General features: G+C 39.6%; 1 protein-coding gene across 5 annotated transcripts in view; it reads left to right on the top strand.

Annotated features, from left to right (window-relative positions):
• The window catches only part of LOC310922087 (nipped-B-like protein), a 153743-nt gene that overhangs the window by 133865 nt on the left and 3312 nt on the right, over positions 1–16566 (top strand). For 4 of the 5 annotated variants that reach the window (XM_083882403.1, XM_083882407.1, XM_083882404.1 and 1 more), the window contains 9 exons: positions 450–590; positions 917–1010; positions 1140–1294; positions 1559–1649; positions 7350–7523; positions 8059–8249; positions 10032–10139; positions 14340–14540; positions 14948–15094. In XM_083882403.1, coding sequence (XP_083738529.1) covers positions 450–590; positions 917–1010; positions 1140–1294; positions 1559–1649; positions 7350–7523; positions 8059–8249; positions 10032–10139; positions 14340–14540; positions 14948–15094 — 1302 coding nt within the window. The remainder of the gene's footprint in view (positions 1–449; positions 591–916; positions 1011–1139; positions 1295–1558; positions 1650–7349; positions 7524–8058; positions 8250–10031; positions 10140–14339; positions 14541–14947; positions 15095–16566) is intronic. The other variant, XM_083882405.1, reaches the window with a different exon arrangement.

Raw genomic sequence — 16566 nt, 5'->3', positions numbered from 1 at the left:
CAGTATAGGAAGAAGTTATCTGATTATTTACTTGCTGCCAATACCTGTTGCCAGGTGTTGTGCATTCTCTACTGTGCATGTGTCAGGAAGAGTTCCTAAATTTGTTTTAGGACTCAAAAAAATTTTCATGACCAAAAGTTTTCAGGTCTGTCACAGCCTTGATGATAGCTGAATTCTGTTTCTACAGATTTTTTTTTTTTTACAAAAATTCTGTAGAAAACAAGAACTTGCTTTCAAAATAATATGTAACTTAAAAGCAGATGTAAACTATATATTCTTTTAAATCTAAACCAAATAACTTGCAAAAGATACATAATTGTATCATACTATTATGTAATTGTATTATATTAATATGTATTATATATGTATTGCATAATACATATTAATAATACTTAGCTTATAGGTAACACAGCCAGAAATGTTAAATGCTATAAATGCTGTTGTTTCAGACTCAGAATGATTTCATGGTGATCTGCAATGTTGCAAAAATCTTAGAACTTGTAGTGCCACTAATGGAACACCCAAGTGAGACATTTCTTGCCACTATTGAGGAAGACCTCATGAAACTCATCATCAAATATGGCATGACAGTAAGCTTTTAATTGCTACTATTTGGTTAATTCTATTTCACATTTTGAAATACATAGTTTTGGTTTAAAGAAAGTCTGTCTTCATTATGAAGATAACTTTTGAGCCATGAAAAATCAATGTTCTTGGTTTACTTGTGTTTGTATGTGTTGTTGCTATATTTTAACAATTATAAATTTGGGAATATTTTCAGAGCAGTCTAGGAGATGGACATTACATCTGTTAGATCATTACTTTTAGTTCTACATACCTTTTTCCTGCATAACATCACAAAAATCTCAGGTTTAAATTCTAAATATATATCTCTTTTGTTCTTTCTTGCACCTAGGTTGTTCAGCATTGTGTGAGCTGTCTTGGGGCTGTTGTGAACAAGGTCACTCAGAACTATAAATTTGTGTGGGCCTGTTTTAATAGATACTATGGTAAGTAAAATCGCAACATGTAATTGTCACTCTTCAGTTTTCCCTACAAGTCTTGTCTTAGGGATACACCATTATTAAATACCGTGATCATGATTAAATACTGTGATCAAAACTTCTATCTTACTTTAGGTGCACTTTCAAAATTAAAAAGTCAGCACCAAGAAGACCCCAACAGTACAATACTTACTGCCAACAAACCAGCACTCCTTAGATCACTTTTCACTGTTGGAGCACTGTGTCGGCATTTTGATTTTGATCAGGAAGATTTTAAGGGCAACAGTAAGGTAAAATAATTTGTATTTACTCTCCATGTCTTGTGTATATTGAATGCTCCACTTCAATTTGAGAACACAGTATTCCTAGGCTCCAAAGCTATGCATTTCTTCGTAATGCATTTGACATAGTTTTTTGGGTTGTAAATACATGGGTTTGCAAAGACAATGCAGTAAGATTGTGTTTCTCCATTTTGATATATATGCTTTTTATAAGAGATTAAAAACATCTGATTCATCTTCAAATAGCTATTATTTGTGTTTTAATTTCCTCAGGTTAACATTAAAGATAAAGTACTTGAACTGCTGATGTATTTTACAAAGCATTCAGATGAAGAAGTACAGACAAAAGCCATTATTGGCCTTGGTAAGAAATATTAATAGTTTTTATTAATCTGCTGTAGTAGAAATCCATGCATTTATTTGTGTAGTGGCAGGGAAGTTTGTTTAAAATCAAAGTTTGCTACATGTTTTATTTGAAACCTGGCTATAGAAATGTAGTCAAAGGGATACTTTGAAGTTGTATACTTCTGCAACAGAGTGGATGCTTTTGACAGTGAATGCCTTTTTGATGTATGGCTAAGTCTTAAAAAGCATCAAGTTTCCAAAATAAAAAGCATCGAGTTTTCAAAGTAAATGGAGACTTTTTTTTTCCCCACATGCAAATATGTTGTAACTCCAAATGTTATTCAGTCCTCAAGGTATGGTTAAAGAATAACTAGAAAAAATTATGGAAAAACTTAGAATTTTAAGTGTAGGGGCAAAAATTCCACAGGAGTTGAGGAAACTCTGGCAGTTTATACCAACTGGGGGATGTTCTGTGAAATTTCACGAGGCACTGAGATGATGCCATAGTCTAAATATTACAGTATATTTTGGGTCTTTGGCAGTATTTCAATTTTAAATAGATTCTTTGTCTGAAGGCATTAGTATAGTATCTCAGTGACTTTCAGTAATACATGAACTGCCACTGAGTGATTTGTATCATGTTCATCCTCTGCTCAAGGTCCAAAACTGTACATGTAAGAGCATCTTGTTTGGACAGACAGGCCTTGGTTTCTGGAAGAGTTCAGTTCTTCCTTGTTGTTGTCTCCTATGTGTGTGAGCTTGCATTGTATGGTTTTACTGTGTATAAGAATTTTCCTCCTTATGCTGCTGTTTAGGTGGCTTTTTAGATATCCTGGTATAGTTTGGGCTAGGGAGGGCTGAGGTTAAGGGCTGAGACTGAATCTTGACTTGATATTCTGTGAGGAAACCATTGCAGACAGCTGAGTGGGATTAATGGCTTTAGAGTTGCCTCTGTTGCAGGAACAGTGCTATGGTGTTAACAACTAGCTGGAGGTTTTTCTAGGCATTGTACCAAGATGCACAACACTTACTGTAGTCCATTCTAATTGTTCTATACAAAATATTGCACATGAGATAGGGGTTGCCTTCCTAACCATAGACATGATTGCTTTACTCATGGAGGCTGTGTGTTGCATTCATCAGAAATGTTCCTGAATTGCAGACTGAACTGTGATCAGTTTGGGGAAGAGGAGAAAACAGGAGTGGCTATCAGTAGGCATTCTTCAGATTTTTAAAATTCTTTTTTCTCTGCCTGTAAACATGTCAGTCTTTATCTTAATTAAACCTCGGACAACTGTTTTTAGTGATACATTAGTCTCATTTAAGTACTGGTTCCACTTTGAAGGTAGCTGCTTGGGTGTACAGAGATGTAGTAGGCAGTGCAAAGCTCTATTTTACAGGCTAGTAATTGAGTCAAGTTGTCACATCTATTCAACATTTATGTGCAGCAATAAGATGAAAATTACTAACAAGCTAATTCAACATTTATACACAGTCAAGGGATCAAATGAAGAGTGTGTACTTTCCTATTGGTAATTATTAGTGTGTCCTTACAGTAAGGACACTCAACAGTTTTAACCTTTGCTTTGGGATGTGTCACTGCTGTTGAGAGATTGAGTTTAACCATAAGGTTAATGGTTATGGTTATGCTTCTCTTCCAGATGTGTACTTGCAAGGCAGATTGAGGACAAAAAATTTTGTTAGTATCTAACAGGCAATGTCTTACTCAGCCAAGTTCAGTGCTTAAACTTAACAGTGAAAACAAAAGTATGAAGAGAAGTGTTGTGGTAGCAGCCCCGAGATGCGAAGTCAGTCCTTAAAAGAACACAGCAGTTGCCTTTTTTCATCCTCTATGAAAAATTCTTATGCCAAGTAAAATTTCTTCCCTGCTTACAGGGGATAGTAAAATAATAATTTCCCTAAGAGTACTGATGGTTTTAGATTCTTTTAAATAAGTGAATGAATGAAAGAAAGAAAGAGTTATGGATTGTTACACATATATGCAAGTGCTTTCCATTTTCAAAATTAAACTTAAATGGGTTGGACTTTCTCAGAGGTGATCAAGTTATAAACATCAATATACACCTGTATAGAGTGGACAATTATACTACCTACTTGAAAGAGGAGCATCATTCCTTTTTCTTTTACCTCTTTCCCCTCCATCTCTCCTGCCTTCTTTCCTCATCCTGTTTTGAAATTGAAACGAGATATTAAATGCACTGAGGTCTTGCCCTAGACGTAGCCTTTACCTGTCATTTCTGTGTGCACAGAGCCACTTTTAAAAACCTGACTCAGTCTTCCCTTTGTTGCACCCACTTTTATACATTGCTTTCACATAATTTTATTTGCTTTCATTTTTTTCCCCATTCTTTTTATGTTTATGTTTTCTGTGTGTTCATTCAGAATCTTAGTTTCCTATGGTTGTGAAAAATACACTTAATGTTTGCTTTTCTCACAGTCTCAAAAAATTAATCAAGTAGTTAAATATAGTTTAAACTGGGAAGTTATGTTCCCATTACCATTTTTTATGATACTCTGTAAGAGTCTGTTGGCAGAACTCCTAAATCTAGATATGTGATCTAAAATTATATATGCTACTACTTATTTAGATCAAACTTTTTATGAAATAAAGACTTCCCTGACTAAGAATAACCAGTTCTTTGTCAAGGGTAAGGCTGCAACTAAAAGTAGTTCTATAGTCTGTATCTTCTAACAGATGTAGTCTTGGGAATGCTTCACATAGTTTTCAATACACGACCTTAATAGATATATGAATAATAACATTGAGAGGTCTAAATTTTATTTTATTGTGTTCACTATGATGCCTTGGGAAGGCTGACCTGAAACAGAGACTAGACAGAGCTAGAGAATAAAGTAGATATTTATTGAAAGGCCTTTAAGGATTCACCTTGGGCAGCACAAGAGCCTGACCAGAGCTAGACCCAAGGTGGACTTAAAATGGTCACAAAATGGACGACCGGTCATGAGGTCTTACACTTTTATAAGTTTTGGTCCATTTGCATATTGGGGTTTAATTGTTCAATTACAGCTTCAGGTTGTGAGGTCTCATCCTTCTTGTTTCTCTCTTCAGCCCACCATTGTTTTTACTTTTGGGCCTGAAAGTTGTACTCATTGTCCTTGGTCTTCAGCAGGAAAAGGATTTGTTTTGTCTACCTACTCTGTGAAGAGAGCTTACTAGCACTTAATATGAGGCTCAGAACTACACCCCTAGGCAGCACAGAATCTGCAAACATGAAAACTAAAACTTAAGGCATCATTTCCCCCCTTTAGAGGCTTGACAAGGCCTTTTCCTTGTCGAGTCTCTATTCCAAATATCTTCTAATAATAGGTATTCAATAACAAATAAGTATCTGTAGTGGTTTCACGTTCGCCAAATTTCTGTTTTGCCAAATTTAGTGTAGTGGTTTGAGTTTCTGCTCTCTTTTACCTCTGGGAGATAGGAATTGGGAGAAAAAGGCAAAACAGGCCCTAACTTAAAAGTAATCAGATTTTCTTAACACACACTAAGAAGAAGAAAATAAGAAAAGACAAAAGAAATGAAATTTCTAAACCAACCCTTTATCCCACCACAAACTGTTCATTTTCTACCAGCAATGTAAAGAGGTAAAACTCAGAACTCCAGGTCAGTACCACTTATAAGACAGTCTTTCATTCAATCTTTGAGAGAGAGAAGTTTCTCGTTTTGTTTGGTAACTTTCCACAAGAGAAATAGTCTGCTTGTGGCTTCTAACTCACACAAATGCAGCCTGCCCAGGGAACCTCCCATATCACATAGCCTTTCCTGTGACTACATATGGGCCGTAGACTCACACATATAATGGGGTGTCACCTTTTAAAGGTAAGCAACTTAAAAGGCAAAGGATTCTTCATCTCAGGAAACAAAGATGTCTTCTCACTTCTTTCACTGGCACAGGGGGCTTCTTCTCATCACTCTCTGTTCAAACCTCTTATGGGATCACCAAATAACACCTTCTAATTCAATATTCACTCAGTTAATCATAGATACCTTTGCTCAAAAATCCACAAATCATCTCCCCAATTCATATTGTCCACAATTTAAAGGATTATTCTAGCATATTCATATTACAGTCTGTTACCATAACTCATAGGAGATTTTTCAGCCTAGAACCAAGGCAACTTTTCATCTCTTCCACCTAAGAGGTCACTCTTCCTTTACTGACTTTGAGATCTCCATATTGTCCCTTTACATGTTTTCAATTTGGCTGTCTCTCTCACTAAGGAAAAAGTTAGGGCTTGGGAAATTTCATCTGTGCCAAGAAAGAGTTAAATTTTTCCAGGTCCTCTTCTCTCTGACTGCAGCAGACTTCAAGGCCCCGGCTGTGCTGATGGGGGAAGAGGGGGAGAAACTCTGCCAAGAGACTCTGCTGAGAGATCAGAGCAGCTCAGGCAGTCAGGGATCTCAGCAGCCAGGATCATAGGGGACTTCCTGCCAACCTCTGGTCTCATGGGGGTAGAAAGGGAACATCTCCCCGGGCCCTGGCCAGCTCAGGGGTAAGCTTTAAAAGTTCACTAGATGTTAAGCTGCAGCCTCCACCCCCATCCCCAGCAGCAATGGAGGGCTCGGAGGCATGACCAGACCAGGGCTGGCTCCCCCCCTACAGGGAGGGAGCAGCAGGGCCTGGCCAGCCTGGGCTGCCCCTCAAAGCTGTGTTACCTTCTCTTCTGGCCAGGAAAAAAAAAGGGTGTTGGCTTGGGCACACTCAGCTTTATATGGATATTACCAAAAGTTGCTTTCAACTCTCTCAGTGGTCAAACCACTTGCCAATAGAAAGAACTGCCCCCTGATAGGTCCCTGTCCTTTCTAAAACAAAGTGCAAGGTCCTGGCAGGGCAATATTCCATTAACCAAAAAAACCAAACTGTGTCAACCTATGACAGTATCTAACAATAGTAAACAACTAACAATAATAAACATCTAACAATAAATAAATATCTAATAATAGATAAATATCTAGCAATAATAATAATAAAAACAGTAATACACATCTAACAGTAGTAATGTCTTGTACAGTTGGATATCATGCAAAGAAGAATAATTATTATTATGAACAGTTCTTTAGGTACAGAGGAGAAATCATTTAAAGCATGTTTTTGTCTGCATCGGTCTCTGCTTTTACAGTTGTTTCAGGAGCAGAAGCTTTCTTATCTCTGGAATAGTGAATCCTGGGTCCTTTGCCAGCGATTTTGACTGCAGTGAGGGTGGTCAGCAGAACTATATTTGATCTTTTAAGATTTTATTGTTTAAATACTCAGGATATTTAGCAATTTTTCCACATTTTCTCTGTCTCTATATGAATAACTCTTCATAGCTTTGGCACAATCTTTTTCTCCAAATGTATAGGAAAAACAATGAGCAATTTTTTAGCAATGTTCCTCCCTTGCTCTTAGGAGACCTCCGAGTCACTGAGATGCAAACCAGTACACTGGACATGCCTCCAGACCTATATAACTCTTAGTTCAACTGCCCTGGATCAGGACTCCATCTTTATCTATCAGACAGATAATGGAATTCCTTATAAACTTAGAATGGTGTCCATATGAAAAAGAAATACTGTTTGTTAGTACTACACTTGGGAGGAGATAAATTTCATGCCTCTATTTTGAAGAAAGACTTAAGAAACAGAAATACAATTTCTAGTTAATAACATAGAATATTTCCTCTTTTCTTCCACCCTTAGGATTTGCATTTATACAACACCCAAGTTTAATGTTCGAACAGGAAGTGAAGACCCTGTACAACAGCATTCTTTCAGACAAGAACTGTTCAGTAAACTTAAAAATCCAGGTGTTAAAAAACCTCCAGACCTACTTGCAGGAGGAAGATACACGTATGCAGCAGGCAGACCGAGACTGTAAGTGCTGAGTTCTTCTGTGCTGAGGCAGGCAAACTCTAACTTTCTTGCATACAATTAATATATATATGAACTGAGTAATTTAAGATTTTTATCTAATTAATAATATTGTACACAAGATATCTTAGAATAATTTTCAAAAATTCATTATGTGCATAGGTATATTGGCATGTGTATCTTATTATTTACTTTCAGGATGTATAAATCCTGAAAGCAATCCAGAATGCATAATTGCTGTAATGATGGTAGTAATATTTTATCAAAATATTCTCTAAGGTTAATTAGCAGATACAAAATAAGAAATTGTAAAAAATAAAACCTTTATCAAGGAACAAGACTTTAAATTTGTGTGACTTTAATTTTTTTAAGTGTATTTGCTATCAGACTATTCTATGTTTCATAAGATCATAAACCCATTCTAAGATGGCTGAAATGTCTTTGTATTATAAAGCTTAAAGATAAGTATGCATCAAATAATAGCAAAGTAAATGATTATACTGTGGTGAGTGTGCTATTGCTCTCATCCTTTTTACAGGGAAAAAAGTAGCAAAGCAGGAAGACCTGAAAGAAATGGGTGATATTTCCTCAGGGATGAGTAGTTCCATCATGCAGCTATATCTCAAACAGGTCCTTGAGGCTTTCTTTCATACCCAGTCCAGTGTACGCCACTTTGCTCTGAATGTCATTGCACTGACATTAAACCAGGGTCTCATCCATCCTGTTCAGGTATGGTAACCTTTTACAATGGTGGTTTTTTTGTTTTGTTTTGTTGTTTTTGGGTTTTTTTTGGTCTTCAGGTTTCAAAGCTTTTTACACTTACTAGATACATTTTTAATTTTTCTCTTGCAGCTATGTTACAGTAATCTCTTACTGTAGCAAGGGGCCTTTACAGAAAGCATATTTTGACATTTAGATTCCAAATGCTGTATTTTCTTGTCTTTGGATCAAGATCTAAAAGCCCAGCCAGTGCCTAAAATGCATGTGCAAATGTACATTAAATCATATTTCTCTTATGAATTTCAGGTGTATGCCAAGCTCTTTTCTTTAATTCCTTATCCTGAAAACTGTGGCAGCTTGCCTCCATGTCCTCCAAACACTATGGAATTCCAGAGTCAATGTCAGAACTTTAGTTATTATCTCCACTATTCTTTGCTTACATAATATTTTTGTAATTATTTGTTTATAACACAGCCATTGTGCATGTTCAGTCATAACTGCTGGTGTGATTTGGGTTTTTTAAAAGGCATTTTTTGTAGTGTAAATTGACTTTAGAGATTGAGAGAACTGGAAATACTACCTGAAACCTCGCATAACTTCTATCATTTATAATGCCTCTGAGTCTCAATGGATATCAGTGAACAGTGCTGTCCCTCAGGGGTCTGTATTGGGACAGTGTTATTTAATACCTTCATTAATGACACAAAGGGATCGAGGGCACCCTCAGCAGATTTGCAGATGACACCAAGCTGAGTGGTGCAGGTGACTCACCTGAAGGGTAGGGCCATCCAGAGGGACCTGGACAAGCTCGAGAAGTGGCCCATTGGAATCTCATGAGGTTTAACAAGACCAAGTGCTGGTGCTGCACCTTGGTTGGGCAATCCCCCGGATCAATCCAGGCTGGGGGATGAACAGATTGAGAGCAGCCCTGGGGAGAGATACTTGGGGGTGCTGGTTGGTGAGAGGCTGGGCATGCCCTGTCCGTGTGCGCTGGCACCCAGAAACCCCCTATGGACTAGGCTGATCCCACAGTGTGGGGAGCAGAGGAGGAGGGGATTCTCTCCCTCTGCTCTGGTGAGACTCCACCTGCAGTGCTGCCTCCAGCTCTGGCGTCCCCAGCAGAGAAAGAACATCAACCTGTTGGAGCAAGTCCAGAGGAGGCACCAAGAAGATCAGAGGGATTGAGTACCTCTGCTATGAGGAAAGACTGAGAGAATTGGTATTGTTCAGCCTGGAGAAGAGAAGCTTTGGGGTGACCTAATTGTGAATTTCCAGGACCTGAAGGGAGCCAACAAGAAAGATGGAGGGACTTTTTACAAGAGCATGTAGTGAAAGGATGAGGGGAAATGGCTTCAAACTGACAGGGAATAGGATTAGATTAGATATTGGGAAGAAATTCTTCCCTATGAGGATGGTGATACACTGGCACAGGTTGCCCAGAGAAGCTGTGGCTGCCCCATCCCTGGAAGTGTTCAAGGCCAGGTTGGATAGGGCTTGGAACAACTTGGTCTAGTGGAAGATGTCCCTGCCTATGGCAGGGGGTTGGAACTAGATGACCTTTAAGGTCCTTTCCAACCCAAACCATTCTGTGATTCTATGATAACACTGGTTTTTTGTGTATTTTGTACTATTTGCTTAAAAAAAGTAGTCAGGTAGTAAGTTGCATAAAGCTTCCTATTCTAGTTTCTGCAGTAGTCATAATATAACATAAACAGCACTAATAAAAGAGCAAGAGTGAGAAAGAAAAGATAGAATGACTCTAAATAATCATTTAATTTGTTTTTTTTCAAGTGTGTGCCATACTTAATTGCTATGGGCACAGACCCAGAGCCCTCTATGCGAAACAAAGCTGACCAGCAATTGGTGGAAATAGACAAAAAATATGCTGGGTTCATTCACGTAAGTAATTCTAATTTATCATTTTACAAAATACTGTTACATTCTCTGGTGACTCAACACTTGGATAGGCCTCAGCTGCAGAAAAATAATATAAATAACAAATAAACAATAACAATAAGCAGTTGTAAAGAAGATCCCAACTCTTTCCCCTGTTTGGAGATTTCTGTTTGTAGAAATAGAAAAGATGTAATAATTTGAAGCATCTCTTCCAGTCTAAAAATTCCTTTAATTTATAATCCACAGTAGTGTTTTCCTCACTGAATATGTTAAGAGCATTTATTTGATAAGAGGTAAGGACAACTGTTTCATAATGTTTAGCAATGATTTTCCTGTACTAACAGAGAGCACTTTGTAAAAGTAGAGGTCAGTATATATGTATTAGAATGTTAAGACATCAATGCTTTATAAATTGTAATCTAAGCAGGAGGCACATAGGAAGGTTCAAAGAACTGAGGGATCTTGCTGAAAGGAAAATCTGAGGGCTAAGTGAAGACTTGTGGAGTTGTGGCATAGTGACAATAGTTCTGCTAAAGATCTGAAACCGAGTTGCAGCACCCCTTCTTTATTTCAGGCAGCCTCAGTCTTAGTTCAGTGTGTGTACTACATTGTGGGACTTTATAAATCTGATTGTATTCCACTGAAATTTGAGGATTGCACTGTTCATGGCATCCAAAGAGATATCTAACTGAAGTCAGACCTCATCACAGTCTACAACTCCCTCATGAGGGGAAGAAGAGGGGCAGGCACTAATCTCTTTGTGACCAGTGACAGGACTCAAGAGGACAGCTGCAGCTGTGTCAGGGGAGGTTTAGGTTGGATATCAGTAAAAGGTTCTTTACCCAGAGGCTGGTTGGGCACTGAAGCAGGGTCCACTGGCAACTGGTCACAGCACCAAGCCTGACAGAGTTCAAGAAGCATTTGGACAACACTCTTGGAACATAGTATGATTCTTGGGGGTGATGCTCTGCACAGCCGGGAGTTGGATTCAATGATCCTTGTGAGTCCCTTCCAATTCAGCATATTCTGTGATTCTGTGAATGAAGTGATTGGCAGCCATTTTGGCCACAGCGACCACTGAGCAATTGAGTTTAAAATCTCTGTTGCCAGGAAGAAAAGTGCCAGCAAAACCTCAACTGTAGTCATGAGGAGAGCAAACTTCAGGCTGCTCAGGGAATTAGCAAGTAAGGTCCCCTGGGAAAATACTTTTGCAAGTGCTGGGGTCTATCAGTGCTGGTCACTTTTTGAACATCTCCTCTTAAGGGCACAGGAGCAGGCAATTCCCAGATGTCAGAAGTCAGGCAGGCAAGGCAGAAGGCTGGCTTGGCTGAACAGGGATCTTCTCTTGGAAATAAGGCTAAAAAGGAAGGTGTGTGCCAAGTGGAAGCAAGGTCAGGTGGTATGGAAAGAATACAGAGATGCTGCTTGCCAGTGGAGGGAGAATATATGTGTGGCCAAAGCTCAACTGGAGTTGGAGCTGGACAGTTGTGCTGGTTCTGGCTGGGGTAGAGTAAATTTTCTTCCCAGAGGCTAGCATTGGGCTGTGTTGGGGTTTGTGCTGCACACAGAGTTGATAATACAGAGATGTTTTTGTTGTTGCTGAGCTTGCACAGAGCCCAAGCCTTTTTTGCTCCTTGTACACTGGGGAGGGGGCTGGGGGGTGCATGGGAGGTTGGGAGGGGACACAGCTGTGACAGGTGACCCCAACTGACCCAAGGAATATTCCAGACCATATGACATCATACTCAGTATGTAAAGGGGGGGAAAGAAGGAGAAAGGGGGGGACATTTGGAGTGATGGTGTTCATCTTCCCAAGTCACTGTTCCACAGGATGGTGCCCTGCTCTCCTGGAGGTGGCTGAATGCCTGCCTGCCCTTGGGAAGGGCTCAATGAATTCCTTGGTTTGCTTTGCTTGTGTGTGATGCTTTTGCTTTCCTTGTGAAACTGTCTTTCTGTTAGCCTAGGAGTTTTCTGCTTTTTACCCTTATGATTGTCCTTCCCATTCCACCAGGGTGGGGGTAGAGAGGAGGGTTGAGCAAGCAGCTGTGTGGTGCTTAGTTTCCAGCTGAGCTTAAAACACGATTGTGGGAGACAATAAAAAGAGCCTTTTTAAATATGTCAGTAGTAAATGGCAGTGCAAAAATGACATTGGCCCATTCCAGGATGAGAATGGCCACCTCACAAACAGGGACATGGATGAGACAGAGATGTTTAATGCTTTCTTTGCCTCTGTTTTCAACACTAATGACAAACCAAGGGGGTTCCTGTGCCCTGAGCTGGAGGATCATGACTATGAGAACAATCAAATCCCAGTCAACCCTGAAAATATGTGGATTCTGCTGTTCCAGCTGGATCCCTATAAGTCTATGGGGCCTGATGGGATTCATCCCAGGCTACTCAGAGCTGCTGATGTGATCACAAAAACTCTCTCAATGATTTTTGAGTGGTCTTGGGAATCTGGAGAGGTACCAGCTGACTGGAAGCTGGGAAATGTTGTCCTGATTTTCAAGATGGGCAAGGAGGCCTCCAGTCTCGCCTATCAGTCTCGCTTCAGTGCCTGGTAGAGTTATGGAGGAGATTATTCTAGGAGGTATTGAGAAACACCTGAAAGACAATGCAGTCATCAGTCACAGCCAGAACAGTTTCATGAGGGGAAAGTCCTGCTTATCAAACCTGATTTCCTTTTATGACAAGGTAACCCACCTGGTTGACCCACCTAGTTGATCAAGGGCAGCCAGTTGATATTTTTTTTGATTTCAGCAAAGCTTTCAATACTGTCTCTCCCAGGATCCTTCTGGACAAACTGTCCAGCCCCCAGCTGGATAAACACATTGTGTGATGGGTGAGCAACCGGCTCATGGGCCAGGCACAAAGGGTTATAGTGAATGAGGTAACACCAGGCTGGCAACCTGTCACTAATGAGGTTCCGCAGGGCTCTATCATTGGCCCTGTGTTCTTCAATATCTTCATTAATGACCTGGACACAGGACTGGAAGGGATACTGAGCAAGATCGCAGACAATACAAAACTGGGAGGAGCTGTTGACTCCCTTGAAGGCAGGGAGGCCCTGCAGAGAGACCTCGACCAATTAAAGGACTGGGCAATCACCAACCATATGAAGTTTAACAAGGGCAAGTGCCAGATTCTTCTCCTGGGACAAGGCAACCATGGATGTACAGACAGACTTGGTAACAAGAGGCTGGAGAGCAGCTGTGGGAAGGGACCTGCAGGTCCTAGTCAATGAGAAGTTGAATATGTCAGCAGTGCTCTGGCAGTCAGGAGGGCCAGCCGTTTCCTGAGGTGCATCAGGCACAGCATCACCAGCAGGTCAAGGGAGGGGATTGTCCCACTCTGCTCTGCGCTAGGGCGGCTTCACCTCAAGTGTGGGGGCAGTTTTGGTCACCACAATATAAGGATATAAAGCTATTAGAGACTATCCAAAGGAGGGCACAAGGATGATGAAGGGCCTTGAGGGGAAGCCATATGAAGAGCAGCTGAGGGCACTTGGTCTGTTCAGCTGGAGGAGACTGAGGGGAGACACTGCAGTCTACAACTTCCTCATGAAGGGAAGAGGAGAGGCAAACACTGATCTCTGTGGTGACCAGGAACAGGATCTGACAGAACGTCTGGAGCTGCGTCAGGGAGGGTTAGGTTGGATTGTAGGAAAAGGTTCCTCACCTAGAGGGTGGTCAGGCACTGAGCAGGCTCCCCAGAGCAGTGGTCATGGCACCAACACTACCAGAGCTCAAGAACTGTTTAGACAAACTCTCAGGCACAGTGTGGGATTTTTGGGATTTCCTGTGCAGGGCCAGGAGGTGGACTTGATGATCCTTGTGTGTCTCTTCCAATTCAGGATATTCTATGAATCTATGATTCTTGAAAATTGTTTAAATTTGGGTAGCTGGCTATAGTCGGTACACACATCATCTATATGTTTCTAACAGAAGTTATTTTGAGAGCAGTTCACAATACATTTTGATCTCTACCACAAATTCTGTTTTAATCTATATGTTTACTCAAAAGGTAGTAGTGCACCTCAGTGCGTGTTTAAAAGTTAAACTTCAGATGAGGAACCACTTAAAGGAAAAACAGATTTAAAAATAGCTAGAAGTTTCTGTTGACAGGCATTTGTTTAATTTTCACTTTCAGTGTTACTGCTTGAAAGCAATGATTTAAATAAAAATAAGTACTTTTCCATTTCAGATGAAAGCAGTGGCTGGTATGAAGATGTCTTACCAGGTACAACAGGCAATCAATACCTGCCCACAGGATCCTGTAAGAGGTTTTAGACATGATGAATCATCCAATGCATTGTGTTCACACCTATACTCCATGATTCGAGGGAACCGTCAACACAGACGAGCATTTCTAATTTCTTTACTCAACCTCTTTGATGATACTGCAGTAAGCACCACATTTCCTTCACTTATAAAGAAAATAAAATATACAATTACAAGCTTAAATTCTCCTTTGCAATATATTTTTATGACATAATTATTGATAGCTTTATTTCCCTAAAGTACTTTGTTTTGCTTTATAATATAAGGTATTTACCTAATAGAATGCATTAGTCACTTTTGCATCATTCAGTACCTTTCTGTACTCAGTTTGGGTTGTTTAGGAATAATGTTTCTTTAGGTATGACGAAATTCTGTGTGTGTATATATATATATATGTTGTTTAGAGTGCATTTGGGGGGAATGTAGAATAAAATTTGTGATTTTTTTTTTTTAAACTGTTGGGAACACAGGATAAGTGTATAATAAGATATTTGTATGTATATTAATATGTACTTTTTTTTTAACTTCCAGAAAACAGAGGTGAATATGCTCTTGTACATAGCAGACAATCTAGCCTGTTTTCCTTATCAAACACAGGAAGAGCCACTGTTTATAATGCATCATATAGATATTACACTATCAGTTTCTGGTAGCAACCTACTACAGTCATTTAAAGAGGTATGTGCATTTATATTTTAGTATATTTATTATATTTAGTATATTTATTATGGTGGCAGCATAAGCTTCTATATAATTTGGTCGGTTTTTCAGTGAATATAGTACCATTATTATGATATGGATCAGTATTGTTAGTTTGTAACTGGTAGTTAGAAAACAAACAACCCTTTCTGTTCTGACCTGTATCTGGTAGACACTAGTTAAAAACTTTCCTTATATTGCTGCTTATGTTATTATAAAAGAATGACAATTTTTGATATATTAATATTAAATCTATATAATTTCCTAATATTACTGAATTAATTGGAATTAATATTAACTGCATGCATAATTTTAATAACAGAATCCCATTTACTTTTTCTTTTGTTGTCAAGTAGCTGATGGCAGGTCCATGTGTGTCACCAAGGAGAATTTAAATACATTATTTATTGCAAGAATAGAGTGTCTTTTCTTAAGGTAGCATATAAGAACCCCAGTAATGGTATAGTATCTGTTGCTATGGCAATACACAACTGTGTAAAAAGAAGGTCTTTGTTTCTTGTGCTGTGTCCAGTTTTGGGCTGCTTAGGACAGGAGGGACATGGAGCTCCTGGAGCAGGTCCAGCAGAGGCTGTGAGGAGGATGATTAAGAGACTGGAACATCTCTCTTATGAAGAAAGGCTGAGGGAGCTGGGACTGTTCACCTCGAGAGGAGACAGCTGAGAGGGGACCGTATCCATGTCTGTCAGTGACTTCAGGGAGGGGTTAGAGAATGGACCAGGCTCAGCTCAGTGGGGCCCAGCAATGGGACAAGAGGAATGGACAGGAACTGATGCCCAGGAGGTTCCACCTGAACTTGAGGAAGAACTTCTCTGGGCAGTGACCAAGCACTGGAACATATTGCCCAGAGAGGGCGTAGAGTCTCCCTCGCTGGAGATATTCCAGTCTCATCTAGGCACAATCTTGTGCTGTGTGCTCTGGGATGACTCTGAGCAGGGAGGTGGGACCACATGACCCACTGTGGTCCCTTCCAACCTGACACATTCTGTGATTCTGTGATTCTTAAAGACTTCAGTGTCTTCATTTCCTGGACAACTGTAACAGTAGAAGGTCCAAACTGTCAGGAAATAAACCCATTTCTAGAATTTCCAATCTGACTAGTAAGTACAAGTCAGAGTTGATACCTGGAAAGTATACTGCTTTAAATTCTCACCCTACCAAAGTAAATTTTTAATCTGCTAGGAAGAGACAGCACATTCTTTAGATGAGGGACCAGAATGTAGAGGATGAGATCCTATTTGGGACATCTTAAATTCTGTGTTATGAAAAAGCATACTATGTGCAGTAATAATGCAGGTATGAAATTCTGTAGCTCTACAAGTAGTGGAACTGAATATTATTAATACTATATCCGCTGATTTGAGGGGTTCTCTGGTCAGCAGTATAATTAGTGTCATAGGATTTTAACAGAGACAAGGATTAAAACCAGCTTG

Source organism: Zosterops lateralis (assembly GCF_965231275.1).
Source record: "Zosterops lateralis genome assembly, chromosome: W".
NCBI classification, from domain to species: Eukaryota; Metazoa; Chordata; class Aves; order Passeriformes; family Zosteropidae; genus Zosterops; species Zosterops lateralis.
This window is presented reverse-complemented; position numbering and strand designations above follow the sequence as displayed.